This window comes from Bombina bombina, chromosome 1, assembly GCF_027579735.1.
Source record: "Bombina bombina isolate aBomBom1 chromosome 1, aBomBom1.pri, whole genome shotgun sequence".
Classification (NCBI taxonomy): domain Eukaryota; kingdom Metazoa; phylum Chordata; class Amphibia; order Anura; family Bombinatoridae; genus Bombina; species Bombina bombina.
In genome coordinates this window covers 1,585,051,906-1,585,066,233 of record NC_069499.1, presented here as the reverse complement: position 1 = coordinate 1,585,066,233, position 14,328 = coordinate 1,585,051,906, and the positions used below count along the sequence as shown (strand labels likewise).

Genomic DNA, 14,328 nt, shown 5'->3' with positions numbered 1-14,328 from the left:
GCTGCATGTCTCATTGCTGTAGTGATCGGCTGCATGTCTCATTACTGTAGTGATCAGCTGCATGTCTCATTACTGTAGTGATCGGCTGCATGTCTCATTGCTGTAGTGATCAGCTGCATGTCTCATTGCTGCAGTGATCAGCTGCATGTCTCATTGCTGTAGTGATCGGCTGCATGTCTCATTGCTGTAGTGATCAGCTGCATGTCTCATTGCTGTAGTGATCAGCTGCATGTCTCATTGCTGTAGTGATCAGCTGCATGTCTCATTGCTGTAGTGATCAGCTGCATGTCTCATTGCTGTAGTGATCAGCTGCATGTCTCATTGCTGTAGTGATCAGCTGCATGTCTCATTGCTGCAGTGATCAGCTGCATGTCTCATTGCTGTAGTGATCGGCTGCATGTCTCATTGCTGTAGTGATCAGCTGCATGTCTCATTGCTGTAGTGATCAGCTGCATGTCTCATTGCTGTAGTGATCAGCTGCATGTCTCATTGCTGTAGTGATCAGCTGCATGTCTCATTGCTGTAGTGATCAGCTGCATGTCTCATTGCTATAGTGATCAGCTGCATGTCTCATTGCTGCAGTGATCAGCTGCATGTCTCATTGCTGTAGTGATCAGCTGCATGTCTCATTGCTGTAGTGATCAGCTGCATGTCTAATTGCTGTAGTGATCAGCTGCATGTCTCATTGCTGTAGTGATCAGCTGCATGTCTCATTACTGTAGTGATCAGCTGCATGTCTCATTGCTGTAGTGATTAGCTGCATGTCTCATTGCTGTAGTGATCAGCTGCATGTCTCATTACTGTAGTGATCAGCTGCATGTCTCATTACTGTAGTGATCAGCTGCATGTCTCATTGCTGTAGTGATCAGCTGCATGTCTCATTGCTGTAGTGATTAGCTGCATGTCTCATTGCTGTAGTGATCAGCTGCATGTCTCATTACTGTAGTGATCAGCTGCATGTCTCATTGCTGTAGTGATCAGCTGCATGTCTCATTGCTGTAGTGATCAGCTGCATGTCTAATTGCTGTAGTGATCAGCTGCATGTCTCATTGCTGTAGTGATCAGCTGCATGTCTCATTACTGTAGTGATCAGCTGCATGTCTCATTGCTGTAGTGATTAGCTGCATGTCTCATTGCTGTAGTGATCAGCTGCATGTCTCATTACTGTAGTGATCAGCTGCATGTCTCATTGCTGTAGTGATCAGCTGCATGTCTCATTGCTGTAGTGATCAGCTGCATGTCTCATTGCTGTAGTGATTAGCTGCATGTCTCATTGCTGTAGTGATCAGCTGCATGTCTCATTACTGTAGTGATCAGCTGCATGTCTCATTGCTGTAGTGATAAGCTGCATGTCTCATTGCTGTAGTGATCAGCTGCATGCCTCATTGCTGTAGTGATCAGCTGCATGCCTCATTGCTGTAGTGATCAGCTGCATGCCTCATTGCTGTAGTGATTAGCTGCATGTCTCATTGCTATAGTGATCAGCTGCATGTCTCATTGCTGTAGTGATCAGCTGCATGTCTCATTGCTGTAGTGATCAGCTGCATGCCTCATTGCTGTAGTGATCAGCTGCATGTCTCATTGCTGTAGTGATTAGCTGCAGTGATCAGCTGCATGTCTCATTGCTGTAGTGATCAGCTGCATGTCTCATTGCTGTAGTGATCAGCTGCATGTCTCATTGCTGTAGTGATCAGCTGCATGTCTCATTGCTGTAGTGATTAGCTGCAGTGATCAGCTGCATGTCTCATTGCTGGAGTGATCAGCTGCATGTCTCATTGCTGTAGTGATCAGCTGCATGTCTCATTGCTGTAGTGATCAGCTGCATGTCTCATTGCTATAGTGATCAGCTGCATGTCTCATTGCTATAGTGATCGGCTGCATGTCTCATTGCTGTAGTGATCAGCTGCATGTCTCATTGCTGTAGTGATCAGCTGCATGTCTCATTGCTGTAGTGATCAGCTGCATGTCTCATTGCTGTAGTGATCAGCTGCATGTCTCATTGCTGTAGTGATCAGCTGCATGTCTCATTGCTATAGTGATCGGCTGCATGTCTCATTGCTGTAGTGATCGGCTGCATGTCTCATTGCTGTAGTGATCAGCTGCATGCCTCATTGCTGTAGTGATCAGCTGCATGTCTCATTGCTATAGTGATCAGCTGCATGTCTCATTGCTGTAGTGATCAGCTGCATGCCTCATTGCTGGAGTGATCAGCTGCATGTCTCATTGCTGTAGTGATCAGCTGCATGTCTCATTGCTATAGTGATCAGCTGCATGTCTCATTGCTGTAGTGATCAGCTGCATGTCTCATTGCTATAGTGATCAGCTGCATGTCTCATTGCTGTAGTGATCAGCTGCATGCCTCATTGCTGGAGTGATCAGCTGCATGTCTCATTGCTGTAGTGATCAGCTGCATGTCTCATTGCTGTAGTGATCAGCTGCATGTCTCATTGCTGTAGTGATCGGCTGCATGTCTCAGTGCTGTAGTGATCAGCTGCATGCCTCATTGCTGTAGTGATCAGCTGCATGTCTCATTGCTGTAGTGATCAGCTGCATGCCTCATTGCTGGAGTGATCAGCTGCATGTCTCATTGCTGTAGTGATCAGCTGCATGTCTCAGTGCTGTAGTGATCGGCTGCATGTCTCAGTGCTGTAGTGATCAGCTGCATGTCTCATTGCTATAGTGATCAGCTGCATGTCTCATTGCTATAGTGATCAGCTGCATGTCTCATTGCTGTAGTGATCAGCTGCATGTCTCATTGCTGTAGTGATCAGCTGCATGTCTCATTGCTGTAGTGATCAGCTGCATGTCTCATTGCTATAGTGATCAGCTGCATGTCTCATTGCTGTAGTGATCAGCTGCATGTCTCATTGCTATAGTGATCAGCTGCATGTCTCATTGTGTAGCCCATTGTGTTCCGTGTGTCAGTAGCAGAGAGGCCTCCTGAGAGTCAGCTTTCTGTTGTATCCACAGGCTACATATTACTGCAGGCCATTTAAGGTTATTATATTGTATGCTGCTAGCAGAGAAACCTGCTCAACGCTTATTCTTACACGTGCATTTGCCAAAAGGAAGCCCTGAGGAGAAGCATACATAGCTGTGTTTGCATTGTCTGCCTGGTGCTCTCAAAATGTCGTCTCCCCAGGTTCTGGCGATTATTAGTCTGTCGTGGCCTGTTGTGGGTAGCAAGTGTGGTACACGTTTCTTTAACCCCTTGACTACTATAGGGCGCTGCAGCTGATGACATCGCAATATCTTATGGCTCTCCAGGCACACCAAGAGGGCCCCCCCACACACAATTTATGGCTTATATGAGAATAATACACAATACAGAAGACTTGTTTGTATAGTTTTGTGTATAACAAGAAATGAGACACTGTTTATGGTCAGTACACTGTTTATGGGTTATTTCATTGGCAATTTCTATTTATTTATTATTTTTATAGAAGGAACAGTTGCTCAGAATCTCACAATTTATTATTGCTTTCTTTAATAAATATGAAATACATTAAATATAAAGTTGATATATGTTTGTAGTGTTCTTATGTATATAGAGTACCATATTACAGCTCGTTTCCATGTCTTGCAGTGGTTCCTGTGATCCTTAAGGCTCTAGTATACGATGAGAAACGTGGAGCTTGCAGCGTGGGGTCCAACGTCAGGGATGCTGCTTGCTATGTTTGTTGGGCTTTCGCTCGAGCTTATGACCCATTAGAAATGAAGCCTTTTGTAAACCAGATTTCAAGGTGAGTAAAAAACATAGTCCTCAGTTGTTTTCTACTCATTGTTTATTCTGGTCAGTGTTTGTCTCACTGGCTGGGTGACATTCCTTTACATTCCTCTACAGCAGAAGTCTTTTAATTTGCCTAATCTTTTCAATAGAGTGGAATAAATAAATATACATACTAATATAATTGTGTAATCAAGGGCGGAGTATAAGATTATCCCCCTGACAAATACTGATGGGCCTCAGTGATATATTTCCTAACACATAGATACCTTCTTGCATGTGTTACCGTCTCTTTCCTTTAAAAGGACAAGACAAAGATACTCATACACTTATTGTCACAAACTCTATGATCCTTACACACACTAACACACCCAGTCACGAATGAATGCACACTTACATGAATGCACACACACTCCCATGCATGCACACATGAATGCACGCACACACACTCACACGCAGTCACACATGAATGCACGCACGCACACTCACATGCAGTCACACATGAATGCACGCGCACTTACACACATGCACACACAGACACACATGCACACACAGTCACACATGAATGCACGCACATACACTCACACGCAGTCACACATGAATGCACGCGCACTCACATGCATGCACACGCACTTACACACATGCACACACAGTCACACATGAATGCACGCACACACACACACACACATGAATGCACGCGCACTCACATGCATGCACACGCACTTACACACATGCACACACAGTCACACATGAATGCACGCACACACACACACACATGAATGCACGCGCACTCACATGCATGCACACGCACTTACACACATGCACACACAGTCACACATGAATGCACGCACACACACTCACATGCAGTTCACACATGAATTCACACTCACACACATGCACACGCAGTCACACATGAATGCTCACGCATTCAAATGCACACGCATGCATGAGCAGTCACACATGAATGCACACTCGCGCACATGCAGTCACACATGAATGCACACTCACGCACATGCAGTCACGCATGAATTCGCATGCACACGCAGTCACACATGAATTTGCATGCACACACTCACACACAATCACACATGAATGCACACACAGTCACAAATGAATGCACGCATGCACACGCAGTCACACATAAATACACTCACGCATGCACTCACAGCCACACACATGTACACGCAGTCACACATGAATGCACACACAAACGCATGCACACTAATGTTCGCATGTCGGGTTAGCGCATGTTTTTTCAGTTACATGCGTGTCGTTTTTTTGCGTACGTTTTGTTGTTTGGCGCATGTTTGATAGTCATGCTTTTCTCTATGCTAAGCGTGCTTATTGCTTTGCTATATGCTAATGGAGCAGTGAAAATCTATCCCTAAATTTACCCTAGAAACTGAGTCTCCTCAACACCTTTCTACCATTATTAGGTTTGGTTATTGTAAAAAAGCTGAAGTGCCTTCTTCAGCTCATTTATGTGGCTCATGTTTAGATTTGTTGATGCATACAGGCCAATCTAATGTTGTTTCTTTGGGTACTAATGCACCTTCGCTTTGTTCATTACAGGTTAATGATGATATGGTGCCTATTGTAATGAAATCATTCATGAGGCCTTGGCTGCTCTCCCGCTTTCAAATAAGCGTAAAATGTCAGTTCAGATTTTACCTTTTACAAGGGTTATGTGTCCTGATCCAAGGGATACTATGGTATCTTCAGATGGGAAGTTTCCTCTGGGAATGAGGATTCCTCATCTAAAGTAAAACTTGATATTTCCTCTTTTGTTTAAAGTTGAACATATTCTTTCTCTTTTAAAAGAGGTCTTAGTCACTTTAGGGTTTGATGATCTTAAATCTAATGAAAAACCTTGTAATAGTTTAAACTCCGTTTTTAAAACTGTTGTTAATCTCCCTGAAGTTTTCCCTGTACCTGATGCTGTCTCTGACATGATTGCTAGGGAATGGTCTAAGCCAGGTGTGTCTTTTAATCCTTCTGATGATTTAAAAAATGATATCCTTTATCTGCTGCTAAAGTTATGGGAAACAGTTCCCAAAGTAGATGGGGCCATTTCCACTCTAGCTAAATGTACTACTATTGCTTTGGAAGACAGTGCCTCCTTTATTTACCCTTTAGACAGGAAGTTAGAATTCTTTCATAGAACGCCCTTTTCCTTCCATAAGGTAGGGAGAGTCCACAACTTCATTCTTTACTGTTGGGAAATACAACACCTGGCCACCAGGAGGAGGCAGACACACCCCAACCAAAAGGCTTATATATCCCTCCCACTTCCCCTATCACCCCAGTCATTCTTTGCCTTTCGTCACTATAGAAGGTGGCAGAGAAGTGTCAGAAGATTTGGATAGTCCTGTAATGGGTATGTTCCCTTCAAGAAAGGACTGGAGTTTTAAGTAATCATGCAACCTCTCAGTGAGAGTATTGATAAAAGTTAGAGTCTGGAGATGCAGGGAAAGTTTTTCTGCGAACCCATTTAGACTGTCACACTCCTGAGCAATCAGTGTTGACGAGTTTCACTGCTTGCTGTTTCACACTCAAGTCCATGTCCAGAATTGCTGCTGCAAGACTGTCACACTTGAGAGGCTGTGCCTGTTCCACAACATGGATCCTGGAGGGTAAGACTGTTTGTTTTTTATATATACACTTTAAAACGCTATACAGGGTCACAGTGTACTCCTTTATACCTCCATAGGATCAAGGGTAAATATCTCCTTCAGGGAGATTATTTGAATAGCTTGGGGATTTATATGATGCTTAATGTGTGAGTTTTTTTGGGCTCATAGACTGTGTGTTTTTTGGCTTGGAACAAAGAGGTTTCACTTTCATTTTTGAAGTGTTGCACAGCTCATAATAGCTTAGCGCCCTTTTTCATAGCAGGGCCTGTCTTAAGCACCACGTGACCGGGTGCGGTCTCTTTCATTTCCTAAGATCCTGCTGCAGACATCATTCCCGAGGAGAGTGATTTCACTGTTAGCTGTCTGGGTCCAGGAGGTGGTGAGTGCCCCAGCCATTGGGAGCATTAAGGTTCAGTTTTTTAAATAAAAGCGTTTCTCTTTGTTTGTCCTTCTTTGGGTATATACAACGCTACGGAGACCTCTGATACTACATTAGAAGGTTCCGCTCCTTCTGTACGGATTAATAATTCCTGTTTATATTGTGAGGAGGCTGTGGTTTGCCCGTCTGCTCATTTTTGTTCCATTTGCCTAAACACTGTTCTAAAGTCTAAGAAGGGAAACAAGCCTGCTAATACTCATAGTGCTATTAGTCCTTCTGAGCCAGCTACTTCTCAGGAATCTGGGTCCCGAGAAATTACTACCCTTTCTACTTTACCCGCTCCACATGCAGTTCCCCACGGCTCAACTAATCCTCCATCTAGAGGGGGCCTTTTCTTCTACAAGATATGACGAGTCCACGGATTTCATCCTTGTGGGATTTATCCTCCTGCTAACAGGAAGTGGCAAAGAGCACCACAGCAGAGCTGTATATATAGCTCCTCCCTTCCCTCCACCTCCAGTCATTCTCTTTGCCTGTGTTAGTAATAGGAAGAGGTAAAGTGAGGTGTTTTAGATTTCTCCAACATAGGTGTGTCCGGTCCACGGCGTCATCCTTACTTGTGGGATATTCTCTTCCCCAACAGGAAATGGCAAAGAGCCCAGCAAAGCTGGTCACATGATCCCTCCTAGGCTCCGCCTACCCCAGTCATTCTCTTTGCCGTTGTACAGGCAACATCTCCACGGAGATGGCTTAGAGTTTTTTAGTGTTTAACTGTAGTTTTTATTATTCAATCAAGAGTTTGTTATTTTAAAATAGTGCTGGTATGTACTATTTACTCAGAAACAGAAAAGAGATGAAGATTTCTGTTTGTATGAGGAAAATGATTTTAGCACCGTAACTAAAATCCATGGCTGTTCCACACAGGACTGTTGAGAGCAATTAACTTCAGTTGGGGGAACAGTGTGCAGTCTCTTACTGCTTGAGGTATGACACATTCTAACAAGACGATGTAATGCTGGAAGCTGTCATTTTCCCTATGGGATCCGGTAAGCCATGTTTATTAAGATAGTAAATAGGGCTTCACAAGGGCTTATTAAGACTGTAGACTTTTTCTGGGCTAAATCGATTCATTATTAACACATATTTAGCCTTGAGGAATCATTTATTCTGGGTATTTTGATATGATTATATCGGCAGGCACTGTTTTTGACACCTTATTCTTTAGGGGCTTTCCCTAATCATAGTCAGAGCCTCATTTTCGCGCCGGTATGGCGCACTTGTTTTTGAGGACAGCATGGCATGCAGCTGCATGTGTGTGGAGCTCTGATACATAGAAAGGTCTTTCTGAAGGCATCATTTGGTATCGTATTCCCCTTTGGGCTTGGTTGGGTCTCAGCAAAGCAGATTCCAGGGACTGTAAAGGGGTTAAATATAAAAACGGCTCCGGTTCCGTTATTTTAAGGGTTAAAGCTTCCAAATTTGGTGTGCAATACTTTTAAGGCTTTAAGACACTGTGGTGAAATTTTGGTGAATTTTGAACAATTCCTTCATACTTTTTCGCAATTGCAGTAATAAAGTGTGTTTAGTTTAAAATTTAAAGTGACAGTAACGGTTTTATTTTAAAACGTTTTTTGTGCTTTGTTATCAAGTTTATGCCTGTTTAACATGTCTGAACTACCAGATAGATTGTGTTCTGACTGTGGGGAAACCAAGGTTCCTTCTCATTTAACTATATGTATTTTATGTCATAAAAAAATTTAGTAAAAATGATGCCCAAGATGATTCCTCAAGTGAGGGGAGTAAGCATGGTACTGCATCATCCCCTCCTTCGTCTACACCAGTCTTGCCCATACAGGAGGCCCCTAGTACATCTAGTGCGCCAATACTCCTTACTATGCAACATTTAACGGCTGTAATGGATAATTCTATCAAAAACATTTTAGCCAATATGCCCACTTATCAGTGAAAGCGCGACTGCTCTGTTTTAGAAAATTCCGTAGAGCATGAGAACGCTGATGATATGGTTTCTGAAGGGCCCCTACACCAGTCTGAGGGGGCCAGGGAGGTTTTGTCTGAGGGAGAAATTTCAGATTCAGGAAACATTTCTCAACAAGCTGAACCTGATGTGATTACTTTTAAATTTAAGTTGGAACATCTCCGCGCTCTGCTTAAGGAGGTGTTATCCAATTTGGATGATTGTGATTATCTGGTCATTCCAGAACCACTATGTAAAATGGAAAAGTTCTTAGAGGCCCCGGGGCCCCCCGAAGCTTTTCCTATATCCAAGCGGGTGGCGTACATTGTTAGTACAGAATGGGACAGGCCCGGTATACCTTTAGTACCTCCCCCCATATTTATAAAATTGTTTTCCTATAGTCGACACCAGAAAGGACTGATGGCAGACAGTCCCCAAGGTCGAGGGGGCGGTTTCTACTCTACACAAGCGCGCCACTATACCCATAGAAGATAGTTGTGCTTTCCAAGATCCTATGGATAAAAAATTAGAAGGTCTGCTAAAGATGTTTGTTCAGCAAGGTTCCCTTCTACAACCAATTGCATGCATTGTCCCTGTCACTGCAGCCGCGTGTTTCTAGTTTGATGAGCTAGGAAAGGCGATTATTAGTAATTCTTCTTCTTATGAGGAGATTATGGACAGAATTCGTGCTCTTAAATTGGCTAATTCTTTCACCCTAGACGCCACCTTGCAATTGGCTAGGTTAGCGGCGAAAAAATTCTGGGTTTGCTATTGTGGCGCAGAGCGCTTTGGTTAAAATCTTGGGCAGCGGATGCGTCTTCCAAGAACAAATTGCTTGACATTCCTTTCAAGGGGAAAACACTCTTTGGCCCTGACTTGAAAGAGATTATCTCTGATATCACTGGGGGCAAGGGCCACGCCCTTCCTCAGGATAGGTCTTTTCAAGACCAAAAATAAACCTAAGTTTCGTCCCTTTCGCAGAAACGGATCAGCCCCAAGGGCTACGTCCTCTAAGCAGGAAGGTAATACTTCTCAAGCCAATCCAGCCTGGAGACCTATGCAAGGCTGGAACAAAGGAAAGCAGGCCAGGAAACCTGCCACTGCTACCAAGACAGCATGAAATGCGGGCCCCCGATCCGGGACCGGATCTGGTGGGGGGCAGACTCTCTCTCTTCGCTCAGGCTGGGGCAAGAGATGTTCTGGACCCTTGGGCGCTAGAAATAGTCTCCCAAGGTTATTCTCTGGAGTTCAAGGGGCTTCCTCCAAGGGGGAGGTTCCACAGGTCTCAGTTGTCTTCAGACCACATAAGAAGACAGGCATTCTTACATTGGGTAGAAGACCTGCTAAAAATGGGAGTGATTCATCCTGTTCCATTAGGAGAACAAGGGATGGGGTTCTACTCCAATCTGTTCATAGTTCCCAAAAAAGAGGGAACGTTCAGACCAATCTTAGATCTCAAGATCTTGAACAAGTTTCTCAAGGTTCCATCGTTCAAGATGGAAACCATTCGAACACTTCTTCCTTCCATCCAGGAAGGTCAATTCATGACCAAGGTGGATTTCAAGGATGCGTATCTACATATTCCTATCCACAAGGAACATCATCGGTTCCTAAGGTTTGAATTCCTGGACAAGCATTTCCAGTTCGTGGCGTTTTCTTTCGGATTAGCCACTGCTCCTAGGATTTTCTCATAGGTACTAGGGTCCCTTCTGGCGGTGCTAAGACCAAGGGGCATTGCTGTAGTACCTTACTTGGACGACATTCTGATTCGAGCGTCGTCCCTTCCTCAAGTAAAGGCTCACACGGACATTGTCCTGGCCTTTCTCAGATCTCACGGATGGAAAGTGAACGTGGAAAAGAGTTCTCTATCTCCGTCAACGAGGGTTCCCTTCTTGGGAACTATAATAGACTCCTTAGAAATGAGGATTTTTCTGACAGAAGCCAGAAAAACAAAACTTCTAGACTCTTGTCGGATACTTCATTCCGTTCCTCTTCCTTCCATAGCGCAGTGCATGGAAGTGATAGGTTTGATGGTAGCGGCAATGGACATAGTTCCTTTTGTGCGCATTCATCTAAGACCATTACAACTGTTCCTGCTCAGTCAGTGAAATGGGGACTATTCAGACTTGTCTCCGAAGATACAAGTAAATCAGAGGACCAGAGACTCATTCCGTTGGTGGCTGTCCCTGGACAACCTGTCACAAGGGATGACCTTCCGCAGACCAGAGTGGGTCATTGTCACGACCGACGCCAGTCTGATGGGCTGGGGCGCGGTCTGGGGATCCCTGAAAGCTCAGGGTCTTTGGTCTCGGGTAGAATCTCTTCTACCGATAAATATTCTGGAACTGAGAGCGATATTCAATGCTCTCAAAGCTTGGCCTCAGCTAGCGAGGGCCAAGTTCATACATCAACCATCAGGGGGGAACAAGGAGTTCCCTAGCGATGGAAGAAGTGACCAAAATCATTCTATGGGCGGAGTCTCACTCCTGCCACCTGTCTGCTATCCACATCCCAGGAGTGGAAAATTGGGAAGCGGATTTTCTGAGTCGTCAGACATTGCATCCGGGGGAGTGGGAACTCCATCCGGAAATCTTTGCCCAAGTCACTCAACCGTGGGGCATTCCAGACATGGATCTGATGGCCTCTCGTCAGAACTTCAGAGTTCCTTACTACGGGTACAGATCCAGGGATCCCAAGGCGGCTCTAGTGGATGCACTAGTAGCACCTTGGACCTTCAAACTAGCTTATGTGTTCCCGCCGTTTCCTCTCATCCCCAGGCTGGTAGCCAGGATCAATCAGGAGAGGGCGTCGGTGATTTTGATAGCTCCTGCGTGGCCACGCAGGACTTGGTATGCAGATCTGGTGAATATGTCATCGGCTCCACCATGGAAGCTACCTTTGAGACGAGACCTTCTTGTTCTAGGTCCGTTCGACCCACTCCAGCTGACTGCTTGGAGATTGAACGCTTGATCTTATCAAAGCGAGGGTTCTCAGATTCTGTTATTAATACTCTTGTTCAGGCCTGAAAGCCTGTAACCAGAAAATTACCACATAATTTGGTATATCTGTTGGTGTGAATCTGCAGGATTCCCTTGGGACAAGGTTAAGATTCCTAAGAGTCTATCCTTCCTTCGAGAAGGATTGGAAAAAGGATTATCTGCAAGTTCCTTGATGGGACAGATTTCTGCCTTGTCTGTGTTACTTCACAAAAAGCTGGCAGCTGTGCCAGATGTTCTAGCCTTTGTTCAGGCTCTGGTTAGAATCAAGCCTGTTTACAAAATTTTGACTCCTCCTTGGAGTCTCAACCTAGTTCTTTCAGTTTTTCAGGGGGTTCCGTTTGAACCCTTACATTCCGTTGATATTAAGTTATTATCTTGGAAAGTTTTGTTTTTGGTTGCAATTTCTTCTGCTAGAAGAGTTTCAGAATTATCTGCTCTGCAGTGTTCTTCTCCTTATCTGGTGTTCCATGCAGATAAGGTGGTTTTGCGTACTAAACCTGGTTTTCTTCCAAAAGTTGTTTCTAACAAAGACATTAACCAGGAGATAGTTGTGCCTTCTTTGTGTCCTAATCCAGTTTCAAAGAAGGAACGTTTGTTGCACAACTTGGATGTAGTTCGTGCTCTCAAATTTTACTTAGCAGCTACTAAGGTTTTCAGACAAACTTTGTCTTTGTTTGTTGTTTATTCTGGTAAACGGAGAGGTCAAAAAGCAACTTCTACCTCTCTCTCCTTCTGGATTAAAAGCATTATCCGATTGGCTTATGAGACTGCCGGACGGCAGCCTCCTGAAAGAATCACAGCTCACTCCACTAGGGCTGTGGCTTCCACATGGGCCTTCAAGAACGAGGCTTCTGTTGATCAGATATGTAAGGCAGCGACTTGGTCTTCACTGCACACTTTTTCTAAATTTTACAAATTTGATACTTTTGCTTCTTCTGAGGCTATTTTTGGGAGAAAGGTTTTGCAAGCCGTGGTGCCTTCCATTTAGGTGACCTGATTTGCTCCCTCCCTTCATCCGTGTCCTAAAGCTTTGGTATTGGTTCCCACAAGTAAGGATGACGCCGTGGACCGGACACACCTATGTTGGAGAAAACAGAATTTATGTTTACCTGATAAATTACTTTCTCCAACGGTGTGTCCGGTCCACGGCCCGCCCTGGTTTTTTTAATCAGGTCTGATAATTTATTTTCTTTAACTACAGTCACCACGGTAACATATGGTTTCTCCTATGCAAATATTCCTCCTTAACGTCGGTCGAATGACTGGGGTAGGCGGAGCCTAGGAGGGATCATGTGACCAGCTTTGCTGGGCTCTTTGCCATTTCCTGTTGGGGAAGAGAATATCCCACAAGTAAGGATGACGCCGTGGACCGGACACACCGTTGGAGAAAGTAATTTATCAGGTAAACATAAATTCTGTTTTATTTTAAAATGGTACCGGTGAGTATTATTTTCCTCAGGGACAAATGGTTAGTCTGGATTCCTAAGAGGAATGAAGAGATCTTTTTTCTACCCTGAGGTTGATGATCTTAGCAGACGTTACTAAGATCCATTCTGGTTCCCACAGAGTTTTTGAAGGTAGTGCAAGAAAGATCTTCAGTGTGGAGAACGGTGTCATGCTACAAGCAGCATTGAGGTATGTTCAGTCTTTTATTTCTGAGGAGACTTGTTATATCAGAACTGGCTGACATTATTCCCTGTAAGGGAAGGGGTAAGCAATAGATATATATGGATTATGGGTTACTGTTATTACTGGTGTATACATATAGGTTACTACGGTTATGTAGCTCATTTGGGGCTTGACACTGGAAGAGGCAGCTGTGACATTTACTATGTTTAATAAAATGGCATAATGAATGTGTGTGTGTAAACTTTTGGGGACCACATGACTTATTAAAACCGCTTCCCATGCGGTTATGGAGAATGTTAATGCAACGCCCATGGTTGGCGGGGCCTATTTCGCGCGCTCAGACGCGCAGTTTCCTCCTCAGTAGAAGGCAGCAGGCACTAGCTCCGGTAGGGCCTAAAGTTGATATTCAATCACAGGATCGTTGTTGAATCATTCTTGAGTACCCTGGGGGCAGGTAGGCGCCACAGCAGAGCTGTGGCGAGGTGCAGGGGCTGTTATCATTGTTTAAAGTTTATTTACCAGATAAAAGACTTTTCTTCTATAAGGTACGACGAGTCCACGGATTCATCCTTTACTTGTGGGATATTATCCTCCTGCTAACAGGAAGTGGCAAAGAGCACCACAGCAGAGCTGTCTATATAGCTCCTCCCTTAGCTCCACCCCCCAGTCATTCTCTTTACCTACTCTAAGTACTAGGAAGGGTAAAGTGAAAGAGGTGATAAAATATTAGTTTCTCCAACATAGGTGTGTCCGGTCCACGGCGTCATCCTTACTTGTGGGATATTCTCCTCCCCAACAGGAAATGGCAAAGAGCCCAGCAAAGCTGGTCACATGATCCCTCCTAGGCTCCGCCTACCCCAGTCATTCTCTTTGCCGTTGTACAGGCAACATCTCCACGGAGATGGCTTAGAGTTTTTTAGTGTTTAACTGTAGTTTTTATTATTCAATCAAGAGTTTGTTATTTTGAAATAGTGCTGGTATGTACT

At 44.4% G+C, this 14,328-nt stretch overlaps 1 protein-coding gene across 1 annotated transcript in view; it reads left to right on the top strand.

Moving 5' to 3' along the window:
- TBCD (tubulin folding cofactor D) overlaps nucleotides 1–14,328 on the top strand; it is a 1,563,032-nt gene that overhangs the window by 385,662 nt on the left and 1,163,042 nt on the right. Inside the window, exon 15 of the mRNA XM_053710319.1 lies at nucleotides 3,587–3,743. Within this exon, the coding sequence (XP_053566294.1) occupies nucleotides 3,587–3,743 (157 nt within the window). The remainder of the gene's footprint in view (nucleotides 1–3,586; nucleotides 3,744–14,328) is intronic.